At 29.1% G+C, this 26,943-nt stretch overlaps 2 protein-coding genes across 3 annotated transcripts; both read right to left on the bottom strand.

The window, feature by feature from the left end:
- Positions 1–2,967: 2,967 nt before the first annotated feature.
- Positions 2,968–23,054, bottom strand: LOC123290660 (transcription initiation factor TFIID subunit 12). 2 transcript variants are annotated; one of them, XM_044870921.1, is made up of 5 exons: positions 22,871–23,053; positions 22,601–22,777; positions 16,509–16,953; positions 3,342–3,534; positions 2,968–3,123 (listed from the first exon to the last, which is right to left on the bottom strand). In XM_044870921.1, the coding sequence occupies exons 3-5, from the start codon at positions 16,947–16,949 to the stop codon at positions 2,999–3,001; spliced, it is 759 nt and encodes a 252-aa protein (XP_044726856.1). In that variant the 5' UTR covers positions 16,950–16,953; positions 22,601–22,777; positions 22,871–23,053; the 3' UTR covers positions 2,968–2,998. The 2 variants fall into 2 exon arrangements, with proteins under 2 accessions (XP_044726856.1, XP_044726857.1); XM_044870922.1 differs by lacking the exon at positions 22,601–22,777 and having other exon boundaries at positions 22,871–23,054.
- LOC123290654 (cyclin-L2) lies at positions 20,566–22,593 on the bottom strand. Its single transcript, XM_044870913.1, has one exon. It carries the CDS (start codon positions 22,451–22,453, stop codon positions 20,894–20,896), a length of 1,560 nt encoding a protein of 519 aa, XP_044726848.1. The 5' UTR covers positions 22,454–22,593; the 3' UTR covers positions 20,566–20,893.
- Positions 23,055–26,943: the final 3,889 nt, after the last annotated feature.

The following is a 26,943-nucleotide window of genomic DNA, read 5'->3' as shown; positions in this document are numbered from 1 at the left end:
AGATAAACAAAAATGGAAAGCTACAGAGTGGAGATCATGGCTTTTGTTTTATAGTGTACCAGTATTAACTGAAATTTTATATCAAGATCTTTTAGATTCATATAAATTGTTGGTAAAAAGTATATATGTTCTTCTTAAAAATAATATCAGTACCGAAGATTTAGTACAGTGCAAACTAGATCTAGTCAAATTATCTTATACGACTGTCAGACAAAATTTTACGGCCTATCCTTTATGACATTCAATATACACAGTCTATATCACATAGTTGACAGTGTAAAAAAATGGCCCTCTATCCGTTACGTCTACATTTTCTTTTGAGGGGAATATTTTTCCTTTGAAAAAAACAGTAACAAGCCCAAAGGGTATTCTATGCCAAATGGCAAACAGAACATTGCGAAGTTTCCAAAGTCAACTATGTCTTGCTGCGACAGAGAATGAATCTTAAAGTTTTGTAGAACCTTACTGGACAAACGAAAATACGTTAAAAAAATTATAAAAAAACAATTGATGGTGCATTTTTAATTAAAGATAGGAATGACAATTAACCGGAATTTAACCGCTGTATATTCAAAGGGACCATGTACCACAGTGAATAGTGATTGATATACAAGAACTAATAAAACGGACAACAGTGTGATTTTTTAAAATGATATGCGTTATAGAAAAATTTTATCGTTTGTACCACGCAAGGATGTCACTTTTGTTCAAATAAAGTTTTTACAAGTTGAAACTTGTGATAATTAACACACATATCGAAGGTAATAAGTTATGACAACGAATCGTCATTTGTAAAAATTACCGATATTGGTGGTAAATTAATATTTATGTGTATCCCATCAACAAAGGATAAATTCGAATATAATACCAAAAAATTTTGAAATTCAATAAATTAGCACAACAAAATTAAATGAAATACCATTTAATAAAGAAAAAATTCATGCATCTTTAAAATTGGCTACAGTTGTTTATTAGACTGTAAAAACTTCGTTAAAAAAAAGTCGACTTCTCAGCGGCACTCCCTTTTGGGATGGGGTAGTTGGAGGGGGTGGTTTAAATCAGTTTTTTTACAAATTACAAAAAAACTCAGCATCTAATAAAAAAATTCAACTAAAAGTATACCAATTTTAGATATACCAATTTTAAAATGGAATTTTTTTTCTGATTAAATCAAATGTAAAAGTATCCATCTTGTAAAGCGGGAGAGGTAACACAAAAGTTTAAATGTAAAGTTATTTCTTATAAAAAAATAAACAACTAAATAAATAAAAAGTAGAAAATAATTTTATCTATAAGTCACTCACACCCGACTATTTGTAAAAGCTTGAAAAGACTCCGAGAAAGTAAAAAATTTCAAAAAATACTTATTTTGATGTGAAAAGAAAAACCCCAAAGTTTCGCTGCCCGAACTTTTAATCCATATAACATCCTTTTTTCTTAATTTTATTCCAATATTACCATTTTAAGTGATATTATAGCTATATCACTTAAAATGATAAAACACGTGCACATTTTTTAACGCAGAGATATTGAAATGAAGAAACAAGTCATGTAAGGACCACTAAGTCTTAATCACAAAATGAAATTGAGATGTTTCTTTAAATAGATTAAAATAGCTCCGCAAATTGGAAGAAATTATACAGCTGAAAAGAATTATTTTGTTCCGGATGAAAATTTTACCATCGATAAATAAATAATAAAATATTTTTGTCAAATAATGTGAAATGACCAACTTTTTTTCAAAAGATATTTTTGTAAAATAAAAAGTAATTTCAATTTTTGTCCCAATTTCTTAGATTTCCATTATTGGGAAGAATTGAGCCGGTCTAGATTTTAATGGACCCCGACTGATCGACTGTAAAAGTCGCTATGTGAACTACTAGACTTGTTTCTTTCTTTTCGGATTTTATTTGACGCAGTCGGCTTTTTAAGTTTTTAAGGTGTTTTTTCCCGATTCTTTTGAGTCTATTTTTCTGGTCTATTTTTTCCTAAATTCGTTTTAAATGGTCTGCATTTCTAAACGACCATTAATGACCTTTTTGAATAAGTGAGCACTCTATACATTAGATATCAAAAGTTAATAGCTGAATGTTATTATCCGAAGCAGAGATGTTTATAAAGGATTGAACCTAAGTGGCCGAGCTGTCTAAAGCGTTAGGCGTACTTAGACTTAGGTCGCGGGTTCGAATTCAAGCGGCAGCAGTGTGATCAGTTATAGTTAATGAGGCAGTAGAATTGATCACATTATCGTCGCGTCGCTTGGATAAGAACGAAGTAGCCGACTGCACCCACATCATCATAAATGTAATTGTATATATATGTAATTTATTAAATAAAGATTAATAAATAATTACGTGGGTGGCCTACGTTATAGGCATATATGTCAGAGAAACGGAGGTTAAACAATATTATTATTATTTTATAAAGAACATCTCCGTAAACCTTACAATAAAAAAGTCATCTATATGAAGCCAACTTAAGTAGCACATTGTATATCACCCATTTTCGAGATTGAAAAATATAATTTTTTCACTTTTTTTTGTACTTTATACTTTTTTGAAGATAAAGGGCAACAACAATAATGGCGGATTAGAGTTTCTTACACGGCGTATCTACTTTAGCAAGATTTTGAGTGATATAATAATTCCTAAAAAAATGTTTTAACGACATAAAAAATTATTTTTGCATATTTTAGACGAGTTAAAATGAGTAAGTTTTCGATTGCACCCAAAACTGTACGTTTGATCTTGTATGCCTTCCCTTTTACATCATCTAGCTATATGATTTCTTCTGCATACTAAATAAAGGATTTAGAATATCAAATTGATAACTCAATTGTTAAAATAATATATTTTTATTTTAAACTTAGACAAAACATGCAATAATTATTATGATTAAAAATTATATTACATAATTCATCGTTATCAAATAATTAAATTTTACAATTATGTTTTTACCATCCAAATAAATAACAAAAAAAAAAAAAAATTAAAACACTTCATTTATTTTTCGTTTTACGAATTAATGCCATTCGCTGTTTGTGCGCTTCTGTTATAGCAGATCGTTTGTATGGACGAAGTTCATCTGTCCCTAAGCCTGGAATCCATATATTATACGCTTGCTCTGTAAAACAAAACAAAAAAATCAATTTTAAGATATTAACATCAAAATCGACGGCGAACATTTTATTTTATGATTAAAGAAAACAAGATGGAGTAATAATATAGCTTCATAATTTGCCAAGTAAGAATTTTGAAATTTTTGTACCTCTAAATGTTTAAATTGACCGAATCATAGTTGAAAATAATATATGAAATTAAAGGAAAAAAATTAAAAATTACCCAAATATAATTGAACATCTCTAACTTCCACAGTTTGTATATGTCGATGTTTAGCAATTTTACAGGAACCATTTGCAATACTCTCAACGAAACTATCAGCAATACTCAGTAACATTTCTTCAACTTCATCATCCAGTTGAACAGTTGGATCCACATCACGTACCAATTCCATAAGCCGGGTTTTACTCAGGAGCTGCACATCATATCTCTCATTCAAACAAACCTAGCTTTCTTGATTCAATTTGATTTGAGACAACACATAACTAACAAACGCCTATTTTTATGGTAAAAGGCTCATATAAATATTTTACTGTTTTCTTTTTTTTTTAACTTTGTTGTCATAGCATATTCTTCCATTTTAAACCACTTTTTCAAATCAAATGATTTGCATTTATAATCATATTTACAAAATTGATTCAAAAATATTCTTATTTTATATAATTATATATTATATGAATGTACAAATCATTTATCATTTTATAAAACAATAAATTTATTTTGAAAATTATTATCCTATTTAACCCCCCAAAACGATTTTTTTAACAAAATATCAACAATACCTACCTACCTACTACTAATAAATAAATTTAAAAATTATTACTTATTTATAAAAACTGGTTAATGAGCTTTATTAGAAATTTTTTTTTTAAATTGATAGTACCAAATTTCATTACCTATCTATTATTAATTCATTGATTTTTATTTTTTAACTTAAACAGTACAATCAGTTTGTTGTCAAGTTCTTAACTTAATTGTACAACAAACATATTTCACAATACATAATATTTATTAACTTTAAGCTTCTAAAAGTAAAATAATCAAACTTGTTTTGTAAAATAAGTACCTATGCACCGCCACTGAACCACTGTGAAGCTAACGTTATGTGAAGTTAATCGTAATATAGTACAATTAAACTAAATATCTAAAAGGAAAAATTAATGCATCTTTGAAATTTTCGACAGTTGTTTATTAGGGTATAAACATTTCGTTAAAAAAAGTCGACCTCTAAAGGGCGTTCTTAACCCCCTTTTTTGGGGTGTAGTTGGGGGGTTTTAATCAGTTTTTTTGCAAATTACAAAAATGCTATGCATCAAATAAAAACAAAATTTAGTTTAAAGTTTTAGAATATTTGTGCATATTTTCATTTTTTTTCGACTTTCTACCTTCCAAGTTGATATGCGAGATATACCAATTATAAAATGGAATATGTTTGCTCATTCAATCAAATGAAAAAGTATCCATCTTGTAAATCGTTAGAGATGAAAAAAAAGTTTAAATATAAAAGTTATTCCTTATAAAAAAATTAACAACTTTTATTTGAATCATTCGTTCCTAAAACTTCACTGTTTACCCGTGAGGGCGCAAAAAAATTTGGGCGTCCATTTTCTTCAAAACTATAAAAAAAAAGTGGGTTGATTTTTTTCAGGTTAACTTCAACTAGTAGTTTTGTGAAACATTCTAGAAATGCAAAAAAAAAAATCCAGAAAATACTAACAAAAATTTTGAAATTTTCGCAATTTTAGAAAGTATTTTGGAGACGCCTTCACGGGTAAAAAGGGATGTTTAGAAAAAAATATTTCAAAGAAAAGTTGTTTTATAATAAATAACTCACTAATTGAAATTAACTTCAAAAAATCAACAAACTTTGTTTGTAGTTTTGGAGAAAATGGACACCAAAGTTCTTTTCTAAGTTGCGCCCTCACGGGTAAACAGTGATGTTTACGAAAGAATGCTTCAAATAAAAGTTGTTAATTTTTTTATAAGGAATAAATTTTACATTTAAATTTTTATTCAATCTCTAACGGTTTACAAGATGGACACTTTTTCATTTGATTGAATGAGCAAAAAAATTTTTTTATTTGCATATCTCAATCAATTTTGAAGTTAGAAAGTCGAAAAATAAATTAAAATATGCATAAATACTTCAGCTAGAACTTTTAATTGAACTTTTTTTTAATTGATGCTTTTTGTTGTAATCTGTAAAAAAGTGATTAAAATCCCCAACTAACCCCCCCCCCCCCAAAAGGGGGGGTTAGGTACGCCCCTGAAAGGTCGAATAGTTTTTACAACCTAATGTGTTTACAACCTAATAAACAATTGTGGAAAATTTCAAAGATGCATTAATTTTTTCTTTATATTTTATTTTATTAGACTATTTAATTTAAGCTTCTGAAAGTAAAATAATCTAACTTGTTTTGTAAAATAACAAACCACTGTGTTGTTTGAAGCTAACGTTATGTATGCTCGTAAGAGTCTAGTTAACAAGTTCAAATTGGTGACATATAGAGATAATGGTCGTAAAAATACGTGTGATAGGTGCATGAAGGTTATAAAGAAGGAGAAAGATCGCTATGTACTAAAGCATTAGCTCACCTGCCCCTGAAAATTTGTAGAATTTATAGTTAATTTTTAAGCCACCAGCCGCGCTGTCATCAAGAAGTAGTATCTGCGAAGTGGATGAAGTTAGTTGCATAATGTACAAATTGATATATCATTTCAAATTAGCGCACAACAGCCCGCCTTTATTGATACTTCTTAGCGGTCGCAGCGCCTCACTTATTTTATCCATATTTCGGGGACAATATTTTCTATAGCGATCATTCTCCTTTTTATAAGCTTCATGGATAGGTCCATGAATTCAGCACATAAAAAATTATAACAGTTATAAAAAATTAAAGATGAAAAAAAAAGTATTTCGTTCTTCGGCAATATTTCACAAAATATTAATATTTAAAAAAATATTATTAAAGAGGAGAAAATTTCCAATAAAAAAAAACCCACTCCCATTATTTATAAATTTAAAACTATCTCCATTATTTATCATTTTAATTTAACACTGAAAATAGCTCTTTTTGCGTCATTTTTAGATTGTTTGCTAGATTCTGAACACTTTTATTAAAGAAATTATTACCGTTGGAAATTAACTTTAAATTTCCAGTGGTAATACTTTTTTTAAAGCTTTCAGAATACATCATTATTTTTTCGCATTTTTAAATAATACATTATCTAGCGTGACGTACTCATTTTTATCGCTAGAGTTCGTACAAAACGAAGTGGCACCGAGCAAGAGAGAGTGTATGATGTATATGTATGTGCACTCGTATCTACACTCTCTCTTGCTCGGTGCCACTTCGTTTTGTACGAACTCTACTAAAACAATCTAAAAATGACGTACGAAGAAGTATTTTCAGCGTTAAGTTAAAATTATAAATAATAGAAATAGTCTTCTGAGAGTGGGAGTTTTTTTTTTTTTGGTTTAAATATCATAAATATTAGTTTATGAAATATTGGCGAAAAACGGAATACCTTTTTATTTTATCTTTAATTGTTTATAACTTATGCAATTTTTTATGTGCTAAAAAACGCTTTCGGCACGTTTTTCTAGACATCATAGCGAATCCAACAATATTTCTATATTTCACAAATTTGAACTGGTTGAGTAGACTATAAGAAATTATACATACTTCTTTAGATGACACAACCTGTCATTTATCTATTCTCTATTGTGTGAGTGACATTTCGTTTTCGACTAACTTCATAGTGTTAAAAATTTTAAACTAAATTCAATATATAGTTTTCGCGACACATAGTACGCGCGCATTATAAAAATTCACTCTCATCATTCTTTTCATAACACGCCAAAAGAAGGATAATTTCAAAAACATGATTGAATAATTTGTTCCAACAAGATTTGCATAACATGTAGTAGTTGCAGTACGCCACCTACACTTATGGTACTCTGTCATTGAAAGTGTATTTGTTAAAACATTCTAAGTGTGATTACTTGAACATTTCTTGTGATTAGTACACTTAGAATGTTAACTTACCGTTGAATATACGTGTATGGACAAATATGTCTCACAATTTTATCGTTACAGTGTAAAATACTTATTTTGTATTTGAATATGAATGAATTTATTTTAACAACTCTTATCACTACCAAAATCCGTTTGTGAAAAACTTGCATATTCAATTTGTTTGTACAAATAAGTTCAACAAACTTGTAGTTTTGTGTTTAAATAAACTAGATATTAAAATATATATATTTTGACGGGAAACTGTTTAGTTTTGTCTATTGATACAAAAAGAGTCTAAGAGAAAAGTGTATAAATCTACTAAGAAGTAGTTTTTCTATTATTTTCAGTTATTTTCAATGTATAGTTCAATTTACAATAAGTGTTGTGTCCTATAGTGCGTTGAATTCCAAAAATTAGTGTAATTCTATTCGATTTGTTTATTTAATGAAGAAATCATTTATTTTTGATATCCTTTTTTTCTTTTTTAGTAAATACAAAGAAATTAATATTATCAAAATTCATAAATATATTAATAGTCGCATCAATGAATGTTTTTACTCGGGAGTTTTCAATAACAGCTCCAATTTTGATGATTTCTTTTTTCCAAAATGATTCTTTTTATTACTTTTTTGTTATTGTTTATTTTTAATCATGCATACGATATTTATTTACAGAATGGTCTATTCGACTATATTTGATGTTTTATATGACACATACAACGTAAACTAAATATTGACAAATATCTTATCTAGTAATCTTAATTAAAGAGAATTGAAAAAACAGCTCCGATTTTGATGATTTTTTTTTTCAAAATGATCTTTTTGTATATTATTCAAAATCAGAAACATCGAGAAAGTAAAAAAATCAGAAATTTCGAGAAGATATTGATTTTATACAGTATGAAAATATATACAAATCTTAATTTTTTAGTTCACTACGATTTTAAAACTTCTTTCACCTATAGAATGCTACATTATCAGTAAGTAACTATGGGCTATATTTTATTTTCAAAAAAATTAAGGTTCCGCACCAAAAGTAAAAATCCATTAAAAAGTGAAACCGATATTGTTAAGTTCACTACGTAACCGATTAAAAAAATTATTTCATCTATAGAATGCTTCATTATTAGCAAGTCACATATATGCAATAAAAGTTAATATCCATTAATTAGTGAACAAAAGTGAAGTTAAGAGAATTGAAGACTATAACGTGGATATCTGCTAGTTATTTATATTGTTTAAACAATATATGTGTACAACTTGTATAAAATAAATCACTCTTGCATGATTTTTATCCACAAAAAATTTATTTTAACTTATTAACAATAAAAATGGATTTTAAATTTTGAAAATAAAATACAACACATGTTAACAGATGATAATGTAACATTCTAAGAATTTTTTCAATCGGTTAAGTAGTGAACTGAAAAATGAAGATATGAATGATATATATAAACTTCATAAAAACTTTCTTCCCTTATTATAGGGGATGAATTTCGAAAAATTCATTCTTAAATGACACCTTCAGTATAAAATCAATATCCTCTCGAAATTTCAAACTTCTATCATTAGCGATTTAGGCTGGGCGTCGATACATCAGTCGCGACATTTATGTATTCCTTTATCCGACTATATACGCTAATCAATACCATACTACTAAGTATCCATCTACTGTCTTTATGAGCAGACGTAAGACAGATTTAACTTCCAGTTGACCTAGTATTGAGATGTGGGACACAATGGAACAACTGTAATATTTATAACTTAATAAAATGACCTGAAAATTTGCATGTATGTCCAAAATGATGTTATATTGTGCTAAAGATTTAAATTTTGTAAATTTTAATCAATAAATCGATTTACCGATCAATTTGTGGTTAGGTATTTTCAATATTTTTAATTTGTATGTATAAAATGTGAAAACCAAATTCTTAAGCGCTTTTAAATACAATTTGTTATATGAATAATCATTTTTTTTTTATTAAAAATGACTCGAAAATTCGAAAGCAAATTCAATAAAAACATTAGGTCAAAAATTTATAAACTCAGGGTTGAATATTTATGGCAACAAGAGATGGTATGGCAGTCAATATACAATCTGCGTAAAATATTTCTGACTTGAGCTAAACAGTACGAAATAAAATAGGTTATAATTATATTTTATGTTAAAAATTGTAATATGTACTCATTAATTGTAATGATGGGATGTCAATTTACATTTTTATGTAATTTTGCTTAAAATTATTTTTAATTTTATCTTAAACTAGGCCAGATCTTTAGTTACAAATAATTTTTTTATAAAAAATATTGATCGGATACCGACTTACATTTTTATATGATATGTAAGTTATAATTTGAGTCAAATTATTCATTTTTCCTCAAATTGGGTCAGGTCTGTAGTTTTTAATTGATTTCGTTAACCTGATTTTTGTCGCTAATGTAGGTAGCTTTATAGAAAGATTATTTCTATTGAATTTTTTTCTCGACGCTAGATGGTGTCACCATAAAAAAACATGGCGACTTCCATACAAATGATTTGTATCGTTTTCCTTTAATCAGGCTTCATAATTTTTTGTAATTTATCCTGAAATTTTATTGAAATAAGGTACAAATATTACCGTTATTCCATTGTGCTCCGTGTTCCACTGTACCTCACTTCCCTATACTGAAATCGAGCAGATTTTTGATTAGTGGTCAACATATTGGCGATCTAAACTAGAGGTGTCTGCAAAAATAATTATTGCCAATAACATCTATTTATAGAAAAAATTTATGAAATCTTTTACCGAGTTCGTCCGACAGTCCTATCTTGTTTTTATCGATTTTTAAAATAAAAAGTATTGATGTACGGGTTTGTGATCAAGCATTGGAAATCATCTAACCTCTATCCTTCTCAAGTTATATTCATACGCGATTTCCTGCTCTACATATCTTATATTTCCATAGCTTTCTTTTTCTATATTTCCGATTTTAATTGAGATATGCGACTCGATGGAACGTGGTGAAAGACACTTTGTCCACTTAAATTGGTTGGCTTGTAGGGAAGTTAGGTGTGTATATTCAACTTTATGATACTTTTTACATAATTCTGTAAAAAAAATTGGCTATATATCAAAAATTTTGAATGTAAAAATTGTCTGTATATACAAAATTTGATTGGCCTTCGCTTAGCTTAGTGTGCCTACTTGAGGGTACACCGGGTAAATAACCGGGTAAATCTGGTTTAAAATTTCAACACATTTTAAAGCCTGTAGTCAATATAACCTTGTGTGAACACCTACTTTCCAACCGTCCAGTCGCAAATTCTGACTGCCACTAGTAACGTTTGTCCAGGTTAAATCAATCATCACGCAAATCTCTCTTTGATCATGAAAAATAGAAATAACAAATGAAAACAAACAATTGACTGAGTTAATTGTTGAAATACCCTGGTAAAGACAGATAGCTGCACATACATACAAGTCACACATATATAACTGATATTCCCATATAATACATACTTTATAATTTACGCCTAATTTACGTTCTCACGGGTAAACAGTGGTGTTTACGAAAAAATGTTTCAAACAGAAGTTGTTTATTTTTTTTTATAAGGAATATTTTAACTTTGGTTCCATCTCGAGCGATTTAAAAGATGGGTCCCACGGAACCAAGACCTTGACTTATGAAAGTTAATTTACTTTAGTGAACTCGACCTCACTTTTTAGTTTTTACGTCTCTTCGTTTTTGAGTTATCATTTTAACGGACGGACAACTGAAAATAGATTAATTAGGTGATTTTATGAACAACCTATACCTAAATTTTGTTGGTGGCATCACAAATTTAAGCGTTACAAACTTGGGATTAAACTTAGTATACCTTGATATATTTTATATATACAAGGTATAAAAACGAGAATCCAAAATAACAAAATATAAAAAATTACATTTAAAAAATCAAAATTTGTTGCCATTTTCGATTGAATCAAAACTCCATTAAAATATTTAAAAATGGCACAACTGACGTTATGAAGTGGGTGAAAATCATGTTCGAAGATTTCGTTACATAGATACATACCAAGCTAATAAAAGCGGATTAAAAATCGCGTTTCCTTTACAAAGTACTGATATTGTACTCCACTTATATGACATTGTTTTGCTTAAAAACAAATCTCACATACCAAATTGTATGTGTTGTTTTTGTTCCCCCAATTCAAAAGTATTTAACAAAAATCGTCAAAATCACAGCTGTTCTTGATGGTTTCGAGAGCTGAGGCTCACTTTTAATATTTATTGATTAGAGTATAATTAGGTATAATGATTTCCAATAAAAGAACAATTAAATTTTCATTAATTAAATAACTTATCTTATTCCAAACTTTCTTCATTAAATAAATCAAAGAATTTAAAATTAAAACATTTCATTTTTTTTCGAAATACATTCCAGGATAAATCGATATATAACTGGTATTCAAAACAAATATTACTATTTGAAAAATATGGATTTTAGATCGAGTGCACATTGACAGAGAAAACTTAAGACAATTTTTTAATGTCAAGTTGAGAGCTCGTAACATGTCATCTAGTGGATTTATTAAGAAAATTTGTAGGGCTTAACGACTACAAAGAACACAATTAAATACGGGTCGAATTAACGATAATATTGGATATTAGAAGAGGGGTTGATTATTTGTCATATAAATTGTTCTGAAAGAAAGTATCATCTTTTTTATGCGTAAAAATACCGACATGCGATTAAGTCGAGGACGAAGTTTTGTCTAGTGTAAATTTTATAAGCTGTAATGTATTTATATTAAAGTAATTATTATTTTCTTTTATGGAAGTTTGAGCGTTTATGATCAAGTAACTTCTGGCAAGCAAATAAAAATATATACAGGGTGGCTTTTAAAGTTGACATATACTTGAAACTCGAAAAATAACTTTTATCAACAACAATGCTTGAAGCAAAAAATTTTGGATGTGTAGACGCACATCTGACGCAGACATTAAACTTGACCTAGGTTTTCAATCTCAATAAACTCTACTCCATAAGTGGTACTCGATAGATGAACACTTTAAATTATAAAGTTGTTATTGATTAAAAAAAGTAACAGTTTTTGTTCGAAACATTTTTCTGCAAACCGTACAGCTTAGGCAAAAACGGATTAAAAAGTTTTACACAAAAATGTTTTTTCGTTTCAAAATTGTTATTTAGTATAATTGTTTCTGTGAAATCTAGACACTCTTCGAAAAAAAAAAAATTGCCAATAAATTCAATAAAAGTAGTTTAGTTTTTCTATAAAGATCATTTTTGTTCAAATTGCATGAACAAACGCACAAAAAGCTAGATTTTTGCTATCAATTACTTTCAAAACTATTCGCTTTACAAAAAAATGTTTCAAACAAAAAATGTCCACGTATTTATAAAAAACAACTTTCCAAATTAAAGCGTTCAACTAATTTTTTTCATTTATGAATTAGAGTGTGGTTTTAATTGAACCTGTGAACTTAGATCGAATTCGATGCCGGTATAACATGTTTGCCTTTGAAACTGACATTTTTCGTTTGAAGTATTTTAGTCGATTAAGTTTATTTATCAAGTTTCAAGGATATGTCAACTTAAAAAAAGGCAGCCTGTATATTTTTATCACAAAAATTAGTACGCATTTAAATGGAAGATTTTCCAATAAAAAATTATTAATGTGGTATTTTCTTTCAGAAAAATTTTTATATGATAAGACATTTGACTGTCGGAAATATGTGTTGAAACTTTTTTCTTGTAGTTATTGGGCAATAATAAGAGAAATAATACAAAAAATTTATCGTTTCTGGATTCGACGTGAAAAGACTGGACTTACTTCGATGAATCCCACAAATAGAACGTTTAAAAGCTTATTTCCATTAATTATTATGTTCTTTTATTTAGTTTTATTCTGGGTACTCCTAAAACCCAACATTTCTTAAATCCAAATAGCCAGTTAAAGAGCCAAAACAGGCAGAAATTATATAAGGAATAAAGTCGATATAACACGAAAATTAAACAAATTGTCACGAAAAATTATTATTGAATATTGGTGCACACCCGATGTAATTTTCTTTACCATTCGCTTTTCCAGATTAGTAATCCATTTAATCTACAGAGGCCCAATGTTAAATTTGACAAAATTGGTATCAGAAAACAAAAAATACGTTGTTATAGAAGGAAAGAAGCCAAGAAACATAGCGTTTTTTGGTTACGGCTAATCAATGCCTAAGTTAACCCTAAAAAATTCGCTTAGGTCGAAAAACGGTTTTCTTGCGATTAAAAATAGTTGACAGATCTCAAAAACCCTATCGATTGACGAATGCACTTTTTCGTTGCCCGATTTCAATTACAAAATTTAACTTGGCGCTAAAATATCATGCTCGAAGAAGTTTAGACGAAGAGATTAAGTCCCGAAAAACCGCTATACCATAGTCCCTCAACCAAGAAGAAAAACTTTACAAAAAATGCGATATTTCGATAAATTTTCAAAATTTGCTAAAAATAAAACTGATGATTTGTGAACCTATTACTCATAACTTCACTATATATCAACTTTAAAATCGAAATAGAAAAAAAGTTATAAGCAAATGTAAAAACGACTATTCTGGCTTATTTTTTCTAGTTTTCTCGACACCTACGCATTCAAATCGGACTTACCATACGTCAATCGATAGGCTTTTTTGAGATATGGAACTTTCCTATTTAATTTTTTTGCATTGGACGTCAACTTTAATTTGTCCCAAGAAAACCGTTTTTTTTTTCTACTTTTGTGAATTTTTTTGATTAACTTAGCCATTAATTAGTCGTAACCAAAAACCGCCATGTCCCTTGTTTCCTTCTATAACAACGTATTTTTTGTTTTCTGATAACAATTTTGTCATCCGTTTCATAGATTAATTGGATTATACGGCAAAATTAATTAATGATTTGTTTACTTTTTACTTCAAAACTCACTGATTGCTCAATGTGCTCTTGAATTGAATTACAGTAATTTTGAGATATGTCTAATTTGAACTGTGCACTGAAATTTTTAACCAAAAGCCGTCGAAAAATTTGAGAAGCTCCTCACATCATCATAGACTTAAAAATTTGTATTTATCATACATACGAAAATGAATCTTTTCTAAATTACCATAGTGTTGCCATGATGATGTGATAAAAAAATTCAAATGAACGATCTAAAAATTTGTGCGCATATTGCAGATATTTTTTAAAATTAAATATTTATGTGAAATTACAAAAAGTATTTCGTAGTCGATGTCTCTGACTAATTATGTCTCAAATAAAGCAATTTAGGACAGACAATAGTTTTAAATCAGATACACAAAAAACGTTGCTTAAAATTATTCATCTTAAGGTATATATTTTCCAATGTATATGCATTGTGTTGATTGTTAATATTTGAAGAACATTTAGATCATGTTCTGAAAATACTACTAGTACGCAAAATATAAAATCTATGTTATCAGATTGAAAATTTTCGAACCTTCCGCTCCATATGTAAGGGAGTAGTGGATTGATCTAAATATTACTATACATAATCTGTGTTACTTAAAAAGTGGAGAGCCAAAAGATTTATACCCCGGAATCCAAGAACAGTCAATGAATCTTTATAAAAACTGTACGACTGCATTGTTTAAAGCTTACTTAAAGAAGTTAAAAAGATACGATGTAGCAAAGTGGAAATTCGAAAAGCACCTCAAAATCTATAAAATCACACATATTCAAAACTCCCAGAAAACTTGCCAGGTAACACCTTTTTTTTGAACCAAATGATTAGAGTATTGAGTTTAATCTCATGATTACCAAACAACAATATGTTATATTTTAAATTACGTAAATAAACGATTTCTAATGTCAGAAATTTCATCTCTTTTTTGTCAAATGGTCACTCTATTGTATGAATGGTCTAAGCATCAGCCAGTTCCTTAAATATTGTATTAGACGCTGTGGCTGAATATCATTCACACCGCAAGTTGAATAGCACCGTTTAGTAGAAAGGCTAAGCTGTTAACTGAACGGCTAATTCAGCTAGCTGGCTGCGACATATAGATAAGATGAAGTACTTAGTTTTTAATACTTAGAATTGGCAAACAAATAATTGATTTTTCAAACTTTCGGCTGCAATCACTGGAAAACAGCCCAATATCGACAAAAATTAATCTGGCAACTTTTAGTTTTCATAAAAAATATTACGTATATAAATTTTTAGGTCAATCAGAAAAAGTAAAAAAAGTGATGAAAGTAGCTAAGCGATTCTTTCATTCTGGCAACATATTTTTATTTTTATTTTTTTTGTTTCCTTGGAGATCTAAGGTATACGAATTAGTTAACAGATCTCGTTCCTCATATTTTGTATACTCAACTTCCGTTCGGAGTTGGTGGCAGAAATTTTCGCACAATTTGAGCATGGTTGAGAACTCATTTTATCGATAGTTTTGACCCAATACATGAGAAAGCTATTGGTCTTCGAAGACATATAGGTTGCAGGGTCCTGCCGCAGAGACCGAAATGTCACAAAATGTTTAATGTACAATTTGAACAAAGATGAAACTTATTTATAACGATTAAAGAAATGAGAAATGTGTCTTCTGGGTCTTAGCCATTGCAAGAATAATTTTAAAATGGACAAATTGACCTAGATTGAGCTTTTGTCAATAGATAGTTGGCGAAATAAGTAAACAGAAAATCATCGTCTTCCATTAAATTGCAGTTGCAAACATCGCCTCCCCAAAGAAGACTTGAAGGTCTTGAAAGACGATGTTTGCAACTGCAATTTCATGGAAGACGATAATTTTCCGTTTACTTATTACGCCAATTATCTACTGAGAATAGCTCAACCTTGGTCAATTTGTACAATTTAAAAATATTTTTGCAATGTCCAACACCTGGCAAAGCAAATTTTACAACATATTTCGAACGGAAGACTTGCATTTTCTCATTTGTTTGAATTTAATCAATCGTTAAAAATAAGTTTCGTCTCTTGGTCAAATTGTACACTAAAAATTTTTTTTTGCGACGTTCCGAGCCTTTGTGGTCGGACCTTGCAACGCGTACGGTTTGGAAGATCAATAGCTTACTCATGTAATGAGTCAGTACTATCGATAAAATGTGTTCTCAACCTTGCTCAAATGATGACATAAAAACTGTGTCCAGCTCCCCTACCATTAATGAAAATTGAAACTTATTCATTTGATTCATTTCAATAAATATCTATTTGGTATGATGTTTTCTTTCATTTAATTAATTAATTAATTAAATTATGTATTGAATTTCAATTGCAATGTTTGCTCATATTATCTGATTTATTTGTCATTGTCTGTACTAAATTAAATATAGTTAAAAATTGAATAAAAATGATATTAACCTGTTGAGGGCCGTCATTGGCAGTCGCAGGTTGAGTGGCTCCCACTGGTGGATTTGGCGCTTGGGCCGTTGTTGAGGCATTGCCTTTAGATGGAGTTCCACTAAATGTCTGTTGCATACTATTAACAGGAGCGACAGGAACATTTACTCCTATTCCACTAGTTGTTCCAACAACTTGAATTTGTTGTTGTTGAGTTTGTTGAACATTTTGATTTGAATTTGTTGGTTGTTGCGTCATATTATTGTTTCCAACAAATGATTGTACATTGACCAAACCGGGTGGCATATTCCCATCCGGTTTTGTGATGCCCGCTTGGTTTTGATTTTGATGCCCGATATTATTCATCGACACAGACATAACTGTAGGGGCGTTTAAATGATGTTGCGGCATGCCCATTAGGCCTTGCTGCGTGGTATTTACGGTAGATTGTTGTTGAGCCATTCTCCTGTAACATAACCAACGTGTCAATACCCAAATCTATGAACACGTCCATGTAAATAATTTTATCTGAAAAAAGGATAATTTTCTTTTTTAATAAATCAGTTTCCCGTCTTAACCTAACTGAATACACTCTCAATCCTAAATGAAATTTGGTACAAGTTGCTCATTAACCAGCGCCTAAATAAATTCTATACAAAAGAAGGACTATATAAGGTTTGAGGGGAGAAACACAATAAATAAATATGTCCATCAATACAAGACAATCGCGAATGCGAAGTTCATTCTTCCCTTCGATGTAAATGTTGCTGAAACAATAATTATTATCACACAATATCGAAAATTATTAACAAATAATAAAGCTTTCAAATTCAAGCAAATAATAAGTACATAACATATTATTTTAAAACAAAACACCCGCGAAAATCTCCTATTGATTGAACAATCAATCATTTTAATTCAAAATCAAATTAATTTAGTTATTCAATTATTTTTTTTACATTTACTATTTTTATAGTTTTCATTTGTTTTGATTCAAAATAGTACCAAAATTTATACACAGCTTACTTAAGCTTAAACAGCTTACTTTTTATACAATATTTTTAATTTTAAATAACAAATTTTTAATTTTGGTTCTTGAATTATTTTGAAATTATTTTTAACAATTTCATAAATAATTCAGTAAATTAAAATAGTTTAATAAAAATTAACTGAAAAATAACAATTTTTTTTTTTTAAAGATATATTTGCCTGATATCAATTTATTTAAATCAATAACTTGTATTTTTGATTATAAAAAATGGCACTAATCAAATTCAAAATTATCCACATTTAAAAAAATCAATTGATTAGAAATTCACGGCTTGTTTGGTTATTAACAAAATATTAAAAATAATGAAATTTCTAGATAATTTTATTAGAAACCTCCAAAACAATCGCTTACTATTTTATCCAATTCTTTGAATGAAATTGTTTTATCAAAGAGCAATATTTTATAATTTAAACCTTTTTAATTTATTTAAATAAGAATTATTTTTATTCAAGAAAAGTCTATTTCAGATTTCGACAAAATAGTTGAATAACTTCAAAGAAAGAACCGTTCTGAGAAAATTTTACAAATAAAAGTTACTCTATTCAGAAAGGAATTTGTACTTTTCGAACGAAAAAGAATAAGGAATATGACCTGAAATTCAATCCAGATTGGAAAACTTAGTTACTTGTGTTGGTGAGCATGCTGTATTCATTTTAGAACACTCCCAAATAATGATAATTTTTTAAAAATTGTTTTGTATACAAAATCCAACAATTTCTATTAAATATATTTGGAAATGGTCCATATGCGGCATAGGGTGTTTCGTAAGAATTAAAACCGAGATTAGTAGACGCAGTGTTTTCTGAGAGTTTTTAGGTCGCTGAATACAAATATGTTCGTCGACGTAAAATGGTGCAAACAAAAGTGATTAACAATTTAATTGTTTAAATCGCTTAACTCAGAAACTATCGATTGTAGCGAAAAAAGTTGTTGACAAAACTTGTACAACATCAAAATTTCCTTTATTTAAATAAATTAATAAAAAACATTCCTAACGAAGAGACAGAGCACTTCAAACTTGTAATTTCCATAATTAAATTTAATTTGTAATCAGAATTTAATTTAAATATTGAGTAGTCAGTCGTTCCTTAAACATTTTCTGTTAAATAATAAATGAAAGTAAATTTCTCTTCCATAATTTTGTTTATATAGATATTGACAACTTCTCCCGATTTGAGAGGCAATTTTATAACCGAAAAGCTTAATTTTTTTACCTTTTATTATACAAAAAAAAATCAATAGTTCCGAAATAATCCACATTGCCGAGGTAAAAGAACCGAAAAATAAATTAGATTTTTTTTAGGGACCGGGCGCAAACGGACGGTGTAGAAAAAAAGTAAGTTTAATCAGAAATTGTGGTCGTTAATTTAACGCACCAGAAAAATCATGAAAATAGAAAAACAAACTATTGGATGTTATATTTTGAACTGTATCTTTAAACATTTTTTTCATGCCGAAAAATAAAAAAATTCGTTATTTTGATGAAAATTTGATACTGACAAAATTAACGATTATTGTGTGGTTTTTATCAAATTGATTTAATAACATTAATTGAATCTTATATTTTAGACATTTCTCAGCAATTTTTGCCGTAAAAAATCAATTTTTAGGGTAAAATTTTGTTATCTACAAACTTGATGATTATCAAGTAGTTTTGATCAAATTGTTGTTTAGAAATTCAACTGATTTTATATTTTTATGGCTATTTTTAACACTTCTAGAAGAATAAAAAGTTAAAAATTAATTTTTTTTACATTTTAATTGAAATCTCTGTGTAAAAGACCATAGTTGTTAAACACACAGTATAAATATATATATATATAAAAAAAAAAAAAAAATTGAAATCTATTTTATTACATTTTTATATATCTCGGAAATGTCAAAACACAAAAAGTGTTTAGCATTGTCAAAAATATAAAATCAATTTGTTTTCTAATCAAATATTCGATAGTCGTCAAATTGTTTGATAACAACATTTTATCCTAAGAAAGTGATTTTTTGTAAACGCCGATATCTCAAAAACAACGAGGTTAGATGAAAAAAGCCACCGGCCAAAAATTGTTTAGAAATGTTCAAAATTTAAGATCCGCTTTGAATCAAATATTTAATCAAAATCACACATTAATCATTAATTTTGTCAATATCAAACTTTTATCAAATAACGAATTTTTGGCTCATACGAACAACTTGCGCCCGGTCTCGTAAAAAATCGGAGTTGTATTAATATATTCCGATCTTAAATGCTTTATTCCCTCAACTAACATAATTTTATGTTTTTGCAAGTTTTAACTGTAATGTATTGAGATGAATTTTGACGGATTGTTTTAGAAAGTTTTATAATAAATTTAGGCTTTGTACTAATAAAAAAAATTGTTACTTTCTGTTTGTTGATTAAAGTAATTTCTTAACTAAAATATACAAAATCTCTTTTGACAAGTTAATGGAGGAAATAAAACCGAAAAGTAGTCTGACCCAGGAAAAAAAACTCCTAGTCAATAGATTTTTATGGGAGCCAGTGGAAAATTTTTGTCTGAGTGTACTCAATAAAATCATATTCATGCGAACTTGTTCATATTCATGGAAATGAGGCAAAAGTACCCTAACTTTGAGACACCATATTCTCTTTATTTAACATTTTAAACAACTATTGAATTTTATATTTTGGATGATTCTAAACATTTTTTTACTTTTGGCAATTTTTACTAAACTTTACCGTTTTAGTATAAGCGTTTGAAATAAAAAGTACGGGTTTTTACCGAAAATTCGTTATTGACGAAAATAAAGACGCTCATATATCGAAAATGATGATGAAAGGTAAAAATGCCAATTAGAATAGTCAAAAATATGATGCTGTTTTCAAATCAAATTTTTGACCACAAAAAAATCTTTGTTCTGTAACGAATTTTTGGCAAAAACGATAAGCTTATATTCTTTTTCAAACGCTTGTATATTGAAAACGGCGAAATTGTCAAAAAAAAAAGCTTTAATATAATTTTCTAATGGCTTTCAAATTAAATTTTGGACCGAAACAACAAAATAATCTTTATTTTCGTTAATAACTAATAATGTCAAGACAAAAAATGCTCAGAATCGACCAAAAAAATAAAATCCAATAGTTTTTACTAAATGTTAAGTAAAGAAAATATGGTATCCGAAAGTAGGGTACTTCTGCCCCACTTTAAAATCGTAAATTGAAAATGCACAAGTTCGCATGAGTATGATTTTATTGAGTACTGTTGTGACTCTCATAAAAATTTACAGTTGCAGTGATTTTACCATGGATCAAAGCCTTATTTCCCCGACTAAGTTAGTAAGTATAAAAATAGCTATACTACAATTTATTAGATATTATAAATTATCTGCGACGATCTTTTTTACTTTTGGATCTGGATTCTAACTTGGATTCAGTATGGTAATGATCACTTCTTTCTAAGGAACCTTCTCGTGATAAATACTTATCATGATATTTATCATTATCGTCTATTTGATAGGATGATACTTTTTTCGATAGTTTTTCGGATCGATAATCATTATATTTATCATTTTTCGGATAATCATAATCATTTTTATCATATCGACTATTTTTATCAGGTGATGATCGATCACGATATTTATCATAACTATTTGATCGATATCTAGACTTTCGATCATTATTTTTATGTTTTCTAGTAGGCAGAGGGGATCTACTACGTGATTTCGATGTTCGTCTATTTTTACTACGATCTCTTTGTTTATTCCTAACATGATGTTCTTTACTATGAGATCGTCGTCTCGAACGTGATCGAGATTTTTTCATTTTGCGTGTTTTTGATCTGGATCGTGTACGACTACGTGAACGTCCACGTTTACGTGGTTTTGATCCACTAACCGGTGAAATAGATCGTGAACGAGATCGTTTTTTCTCTTTATCATGATTATTTGCAACATTATGATTACCGGATCTTGAAATAAAACCACCCCATGCATTATGTGAACCATCTGCTGATTTTGGACTATCCTTATTCTTTGGTGATGGTTTATCCTCATTTAAAGCGCGCTCTTTTAATTTTTTTTCTTCGTAGATTTTTCGAACTTCTTCAACTTTCTTTTCTAATTCGCTAATATTAATTTTCGGTCGTTTATATAATCGTAATATTCGTATACATATATCTTTAATATCAACTTCCTTAGCACCAAAAACAGTAAACCACGCAGGATCCATGGGCAAAGGTATATGTAGTTTGCGAGCAGTTAAGTAGATACAAGCGCATGCAATCACTTCGGGTTCGTAGCGTACGAACACATCGGTGCGCAATGAATCGTTCATGTAATTCCACGCTAATTGCATCATGTGTGTGTTCTCCTCGAAGGATAACACTTGTAAATACATAACAATGATTTTATGAGGATGTTTAACATGAACACAAAAACCTAATTCTTTTAGAACACGTCGTTCAGCTTTTATAACGGATGTTTTTAAATTCACGTACGAATGATCTAATACAACCGGTTTTATTGTTTTTTGTTCTGCAATTTGTTTAATGTGATGGAATACGTTAATAACATCACGTATACGACGTGGTGCCTCCTCAATTTTCGACGCTAAACATATACATGCCATTGCTGTCGTTTCAACAGAATGACGTGCAAACGATTTACAATAATAAAAACGCTGAAATAAAACCTGACCAGTTGCCATTGCAACTTGTGGTAGTCGTAATAATATACCAGCTGTTTGTATTAATTCACAACCCCATATACGTAAATCGGTTTCAGTTTCATCATCCAAACCATCGTTTCTTGAAGGTGTTTGACTTAATTTCTCCTCGGGCAATAAACAATTGTTCAACGTTAATATAATCTTCCTATGTGGTTTACGTGTGACCGTTGATCCCTGTTTATCTGAATCACTTTTAGTACTCATTTTTTCTGGCATTATTTTTATAAAACACTAACAATAATCACTAATTAAATGTTTTAAACAGAGTAATTTATCGCTTCATATAAACAACATTAACAAAAAATATAATATAATTCCTAGTTTATAAATGTTATTTAGGTATTTAAAGATGTTGATACATACTTGAGTTGTTTGTTAAGTTCACTGAATCTGATCTGATTGTGATACAAGCACCTCTTCCGTAATTTATTTCATTGCGCAACAATCTGATGGAGAATGGTTTTTACATAACATTTGCTCCAAAACGATTGATGGTTAAACGTTTTTATAATGTTTTTTTTTTTAGTGTTTTTCGCTTAACTAATAAAAAAATTAGTCACTTTATTAACTAAATAAATTACAATTATTATAAATGTCAATAAAATTGATATTAAAACAAATATATGAATGTACCTTGATTTATTTCTATTCAATGTTCATTTACTGTTCCTCTTAAATCATTTCTATATATATTTATGATATTTTTGTTCAATTTGTATTCAGTTTTTCTATTAATATCCAATCACAAAAAATTGGTTTGATGGACGCACAGAATAACAAAATGCTGTAATGGCGGCCATGATGATTCCCGATTTCCAAACGATGATTCACATACATGTAAACAGTTTGTCCAACTTTATTTGAAAAAATATTGGTAGTTACTAGTTACCATGGAGGTTATAAAGAAAGAGAACGAACGCTATAGAAAATATTGTCCCCAAAATATGGACAAAATTAGCAACGAGTAACATACACAATAAAAGTAATTATAGACCAGTCATTTAAGCTTAAATTAGGTAAGAATCTCGGAATTCGAGATACGCAGCTGTAAGTCTGTAAATAGTTGTATATTGACACCCTAAAAGTTGTCTCAAAACCTACATATGGTAGGGTGTAAGCAACTATTAAATTTCAAGGTCAAAGGTCACAAAAATCGGTTTTTTGCGCTTTTTTGGAAATATCTCATTTCCTATGGGTTTTTTGCTATTTGTATTTATTATCAATATTGTAGAATACAAAATTCTCTACAAATTCTGTTTAAAAAAATTTTTTATACGGTGAACCGTTTTCGAGATAGAGGGCGGAGAGCGCGCGGTCACCGCATCACTTCAGGTCAACCGGTGCCTCCGGTCGAAAACGCGCCATATATAGTTGATGAACTATCAATAAATCAATGATTATAAATATTTGTCAATTTTTATTAACTATTATATTATATTTTATCATTTTTTTCCTAACTTATCCACTTTTTATTCAGTATTAAACATCTTCTTCCTCTTCATCGTCGTCTTCTGGCTGCTGGTAAATTTCAAACTGGTCTTCATTATCGTCTTCAACGACATTTGTCTCAATTTCTTCCATGATTTCGGGATCAAAGGTTCCATCTTCGTTAATGTCGCTCTGATATGGTAGAGCATTGAGACAAGCTTGCCCATTACATTGGCCACAAGCTAAAGAGCATTGCAAGCCCGCTTTCCTGCATTCGCATCGCGAACCACAACCACTTTTGCAGTTGCAGAAAATTGTATTTAGCAAATCTTCTGGAGCAGATGGTAAAATTGTCATGATAGGCTCCACAAAATAAACATTGATTCTTAAAATCAAACACTTCACCTCGTTTTTTACGGAGTACGAATGGAGAAGTTATAGTTGCTCCTTCTTCTTGTTTCCGTTTTGCTGCTTGGATACAGTTTTTACTAATGTAAACACTTCGGCACTTTTCATGCACTTTAACAGAGGTTACTGATTTTAAATAATCAATTTTTCCGTCGTTTCGTTCGACACTTGCATTTCGTAGAGTTTTCATACCGCGCACTACTTCAACAAGCGATTCACCTCTCGAATCTGACTTATTACATAGAAAACACAAATCATCCATAGTTCTTGAAATTGTACGTCCGAGTAGTTTACCAAGATACAATTCAAACTGAAACTAACAAATGAACATCCACCGACTGGCTATAAATAGAAAGGTCCGTAGTGTATAATAAGGGCCCGTATAATTCCCAGGTATAATTTTCGTCGTAGTGGAAGAATTTTAAAATTTACAGATTTTAAAGAGGCACTAAATTATTTTCTATTTAAAATGTCATTAGTGTAACTGGGAATATAATTATATTATGATTTAAGTTTTTCTCTTAATTATTTTTTAATTTTAGTAAACGGTTATCAGTATTATTGAATAGATATAGATTTAATGCATGAAGAAAATGATAAAATATAATATAATAGTTAATAAAAATTGACAAATATTTATAATCATTGATTTATTGATAGTTCATCAACTATATATGGCGCGTTTTCGACCGGAGGCACCGGTTGACCTGAAGTGATGCGGTGACCGCGCGCTCTCCGCCCTCTATCTCGAAAACGGTTCACCGTATAAAAAATTTTTTTAAACAAAATTTGTAGAGAATTTTGTATTCTACAATATTGATAATAAATACAAATAGCAAAAAACCCATAGGAAATGAGATATTTCCAAAAAAAGCGCAAAAAACCGATTTTTGTGACCTTTGACCTTGAAATTTAATAGTTGCTTACACCCTACCATATGTAGGTTTTGAGACAACTTTTAGGGTGTCAATATACAACTATTTACAGACTTACAGCTGGGTATCTCAAATTCCGAGGTGAACTTCCTATAATGACTGGTCCATTACTATTTATAATTCATACTGATGATGACTAATTGGTAGTCGAAATACGTATTTATAATACAAAAAATTTATCTAGGAAATTGTCCTAGAGTTCTCATTTATTATTTTTGATAATATTTATATTAAATTTAATTATCCTTGATATATATTTCATAAGTAATTGGAAAAATAGCCCCGGAAAAAATAGGGACGAATAACTGTTTTGTTGTAATTACGAGTTAGTTGAGTTGAGTTTGTCGACTATAGAGAAGTTAGTTGGGTTCTGAAGTTTTTAGCGTTCAAAAATAGCTGTTATTTTTCCAAGACTATTATATTTTTCCGAGGCTAGTTTTTACTAGATTCAATTGTGTTGTAACTTAAGCGAGAGAATTGTTTATACCGCTTATATACGAATATACGAACAAAATACTATATAAATGCGTCATATTTTTAAAATCAAACTCGCACCTTACACTCGCTCCCCATTCCCGTGAAAAAGAAAAGTTACTAACATCTTTTTTGTGACAGCTTTTTGGCTACGCAGAGTTCGGCCTGCTTGTGCATCTCCATGGTAATTATCATGAAAATTTAGATCTTAATTTTATTATTTTTCATAGTTTCTGGTGACAATGTTGCTCAAGTTGCAAATGTAATTAGAAATTTTGAAAACTTAGATAAATGAAAAACATAGAAAAGTTCTTTGAAATTAAAGGATGTGTTTACCAGAATGTAAATTTGTTCATTTAATGGGAGTTATTATATATTTTCAAGTAAATGCATTCTAACCCTAAAAAACAACAGAGCAACCGACATCTAACAGTTGATGAAGTTTTTGTATTATTTTGAGGAACACAATTTTCGATGGACGTCTTGATTTAACTTAAAAATCTAAAAGACATTTAAAGTTCAACTAAAAATCCAAACAATTCCAATACTTATAAAAAAGTACAGCTGACAGGAAATAAAAATTAATTGAATCACGATGTCAAACAAAAATTATCGAAGTATCAAAAAAGTTAGAAATAATATTATATCTCATATGGAAAAAGTTCAGTTTAGATACTTTTCTTAAATCTATCTATCTCATATAAAATACATGTATTTTTTTTAATTTGCAACCTAAAGTCAGCCATATTTATTAAGTAACACCTGTACGTCAAATAAATATTTATCTATGATGTAAATAAAAGTAAGCAAACATAACTTTTGTGTTTTCAAACGGCTTTTTTACTTAAAATATGTCAAAAAATCCCAATATTTTATTTAAACATTTCTCGAATATTCCATTCCACGATTTCAAGAGTGCCGAAAACTGAGGTAATTGCTTGGGTCAAATCCATCATGTCGGTGGTGTCAAAACAACGTGTTGTTGTCGTACTTGTCATTGTAGATTCGTAAAAAAAATGTAAAGTGATGTGTGATAAGTACTTTTTGAATCAAAAAGCTCAGTGAAATCACAATTTTTATGTAAAACATTTTGTGATATGAACATTTGACATTCAATGTATATTTATGAAATTGATTATGCTATTGTGATTTTACGTGTACAAAAATGTTGTTTTACGTATACAAAAATGTTGCATTGATTAAAACAAACAATAGGATCAAGCATAAATAATACAATAAATGTATTTTTTTTTATAAAACGTTTCATGTCAAAATTTACTCTCTTGATGAAATACTTCTGCTTGTTGTTGGTTGACTCAAGGAATTAAAACTCAGATGTTGGCACACATGCACAGCGGCGCAGTCCATGTACTATAATGTCTATGCCATGAACGCTACCAATATTGACCATAAAATAAAATGGCATTTTATATCAAAATAATTGTAAATGCGACTTATTTA

This window comes from Chrysoperla carnea, chromosome 1, assembly GCF_905475395.1.
Source record: "Chrysoperla carnea chromosome 1, inChrCarn1.1, whole genome shotgun sequence".
Lineage (NCBI taxonomy): Eukaryota > Metazoa > Arthropoda > Insecta > Neuroptera > Chrysopidae > Chrysoperla > Chrysoperla carnea.
This window is presented reverse-complemented; position numbering and strand designations above follow the sequence as displayed.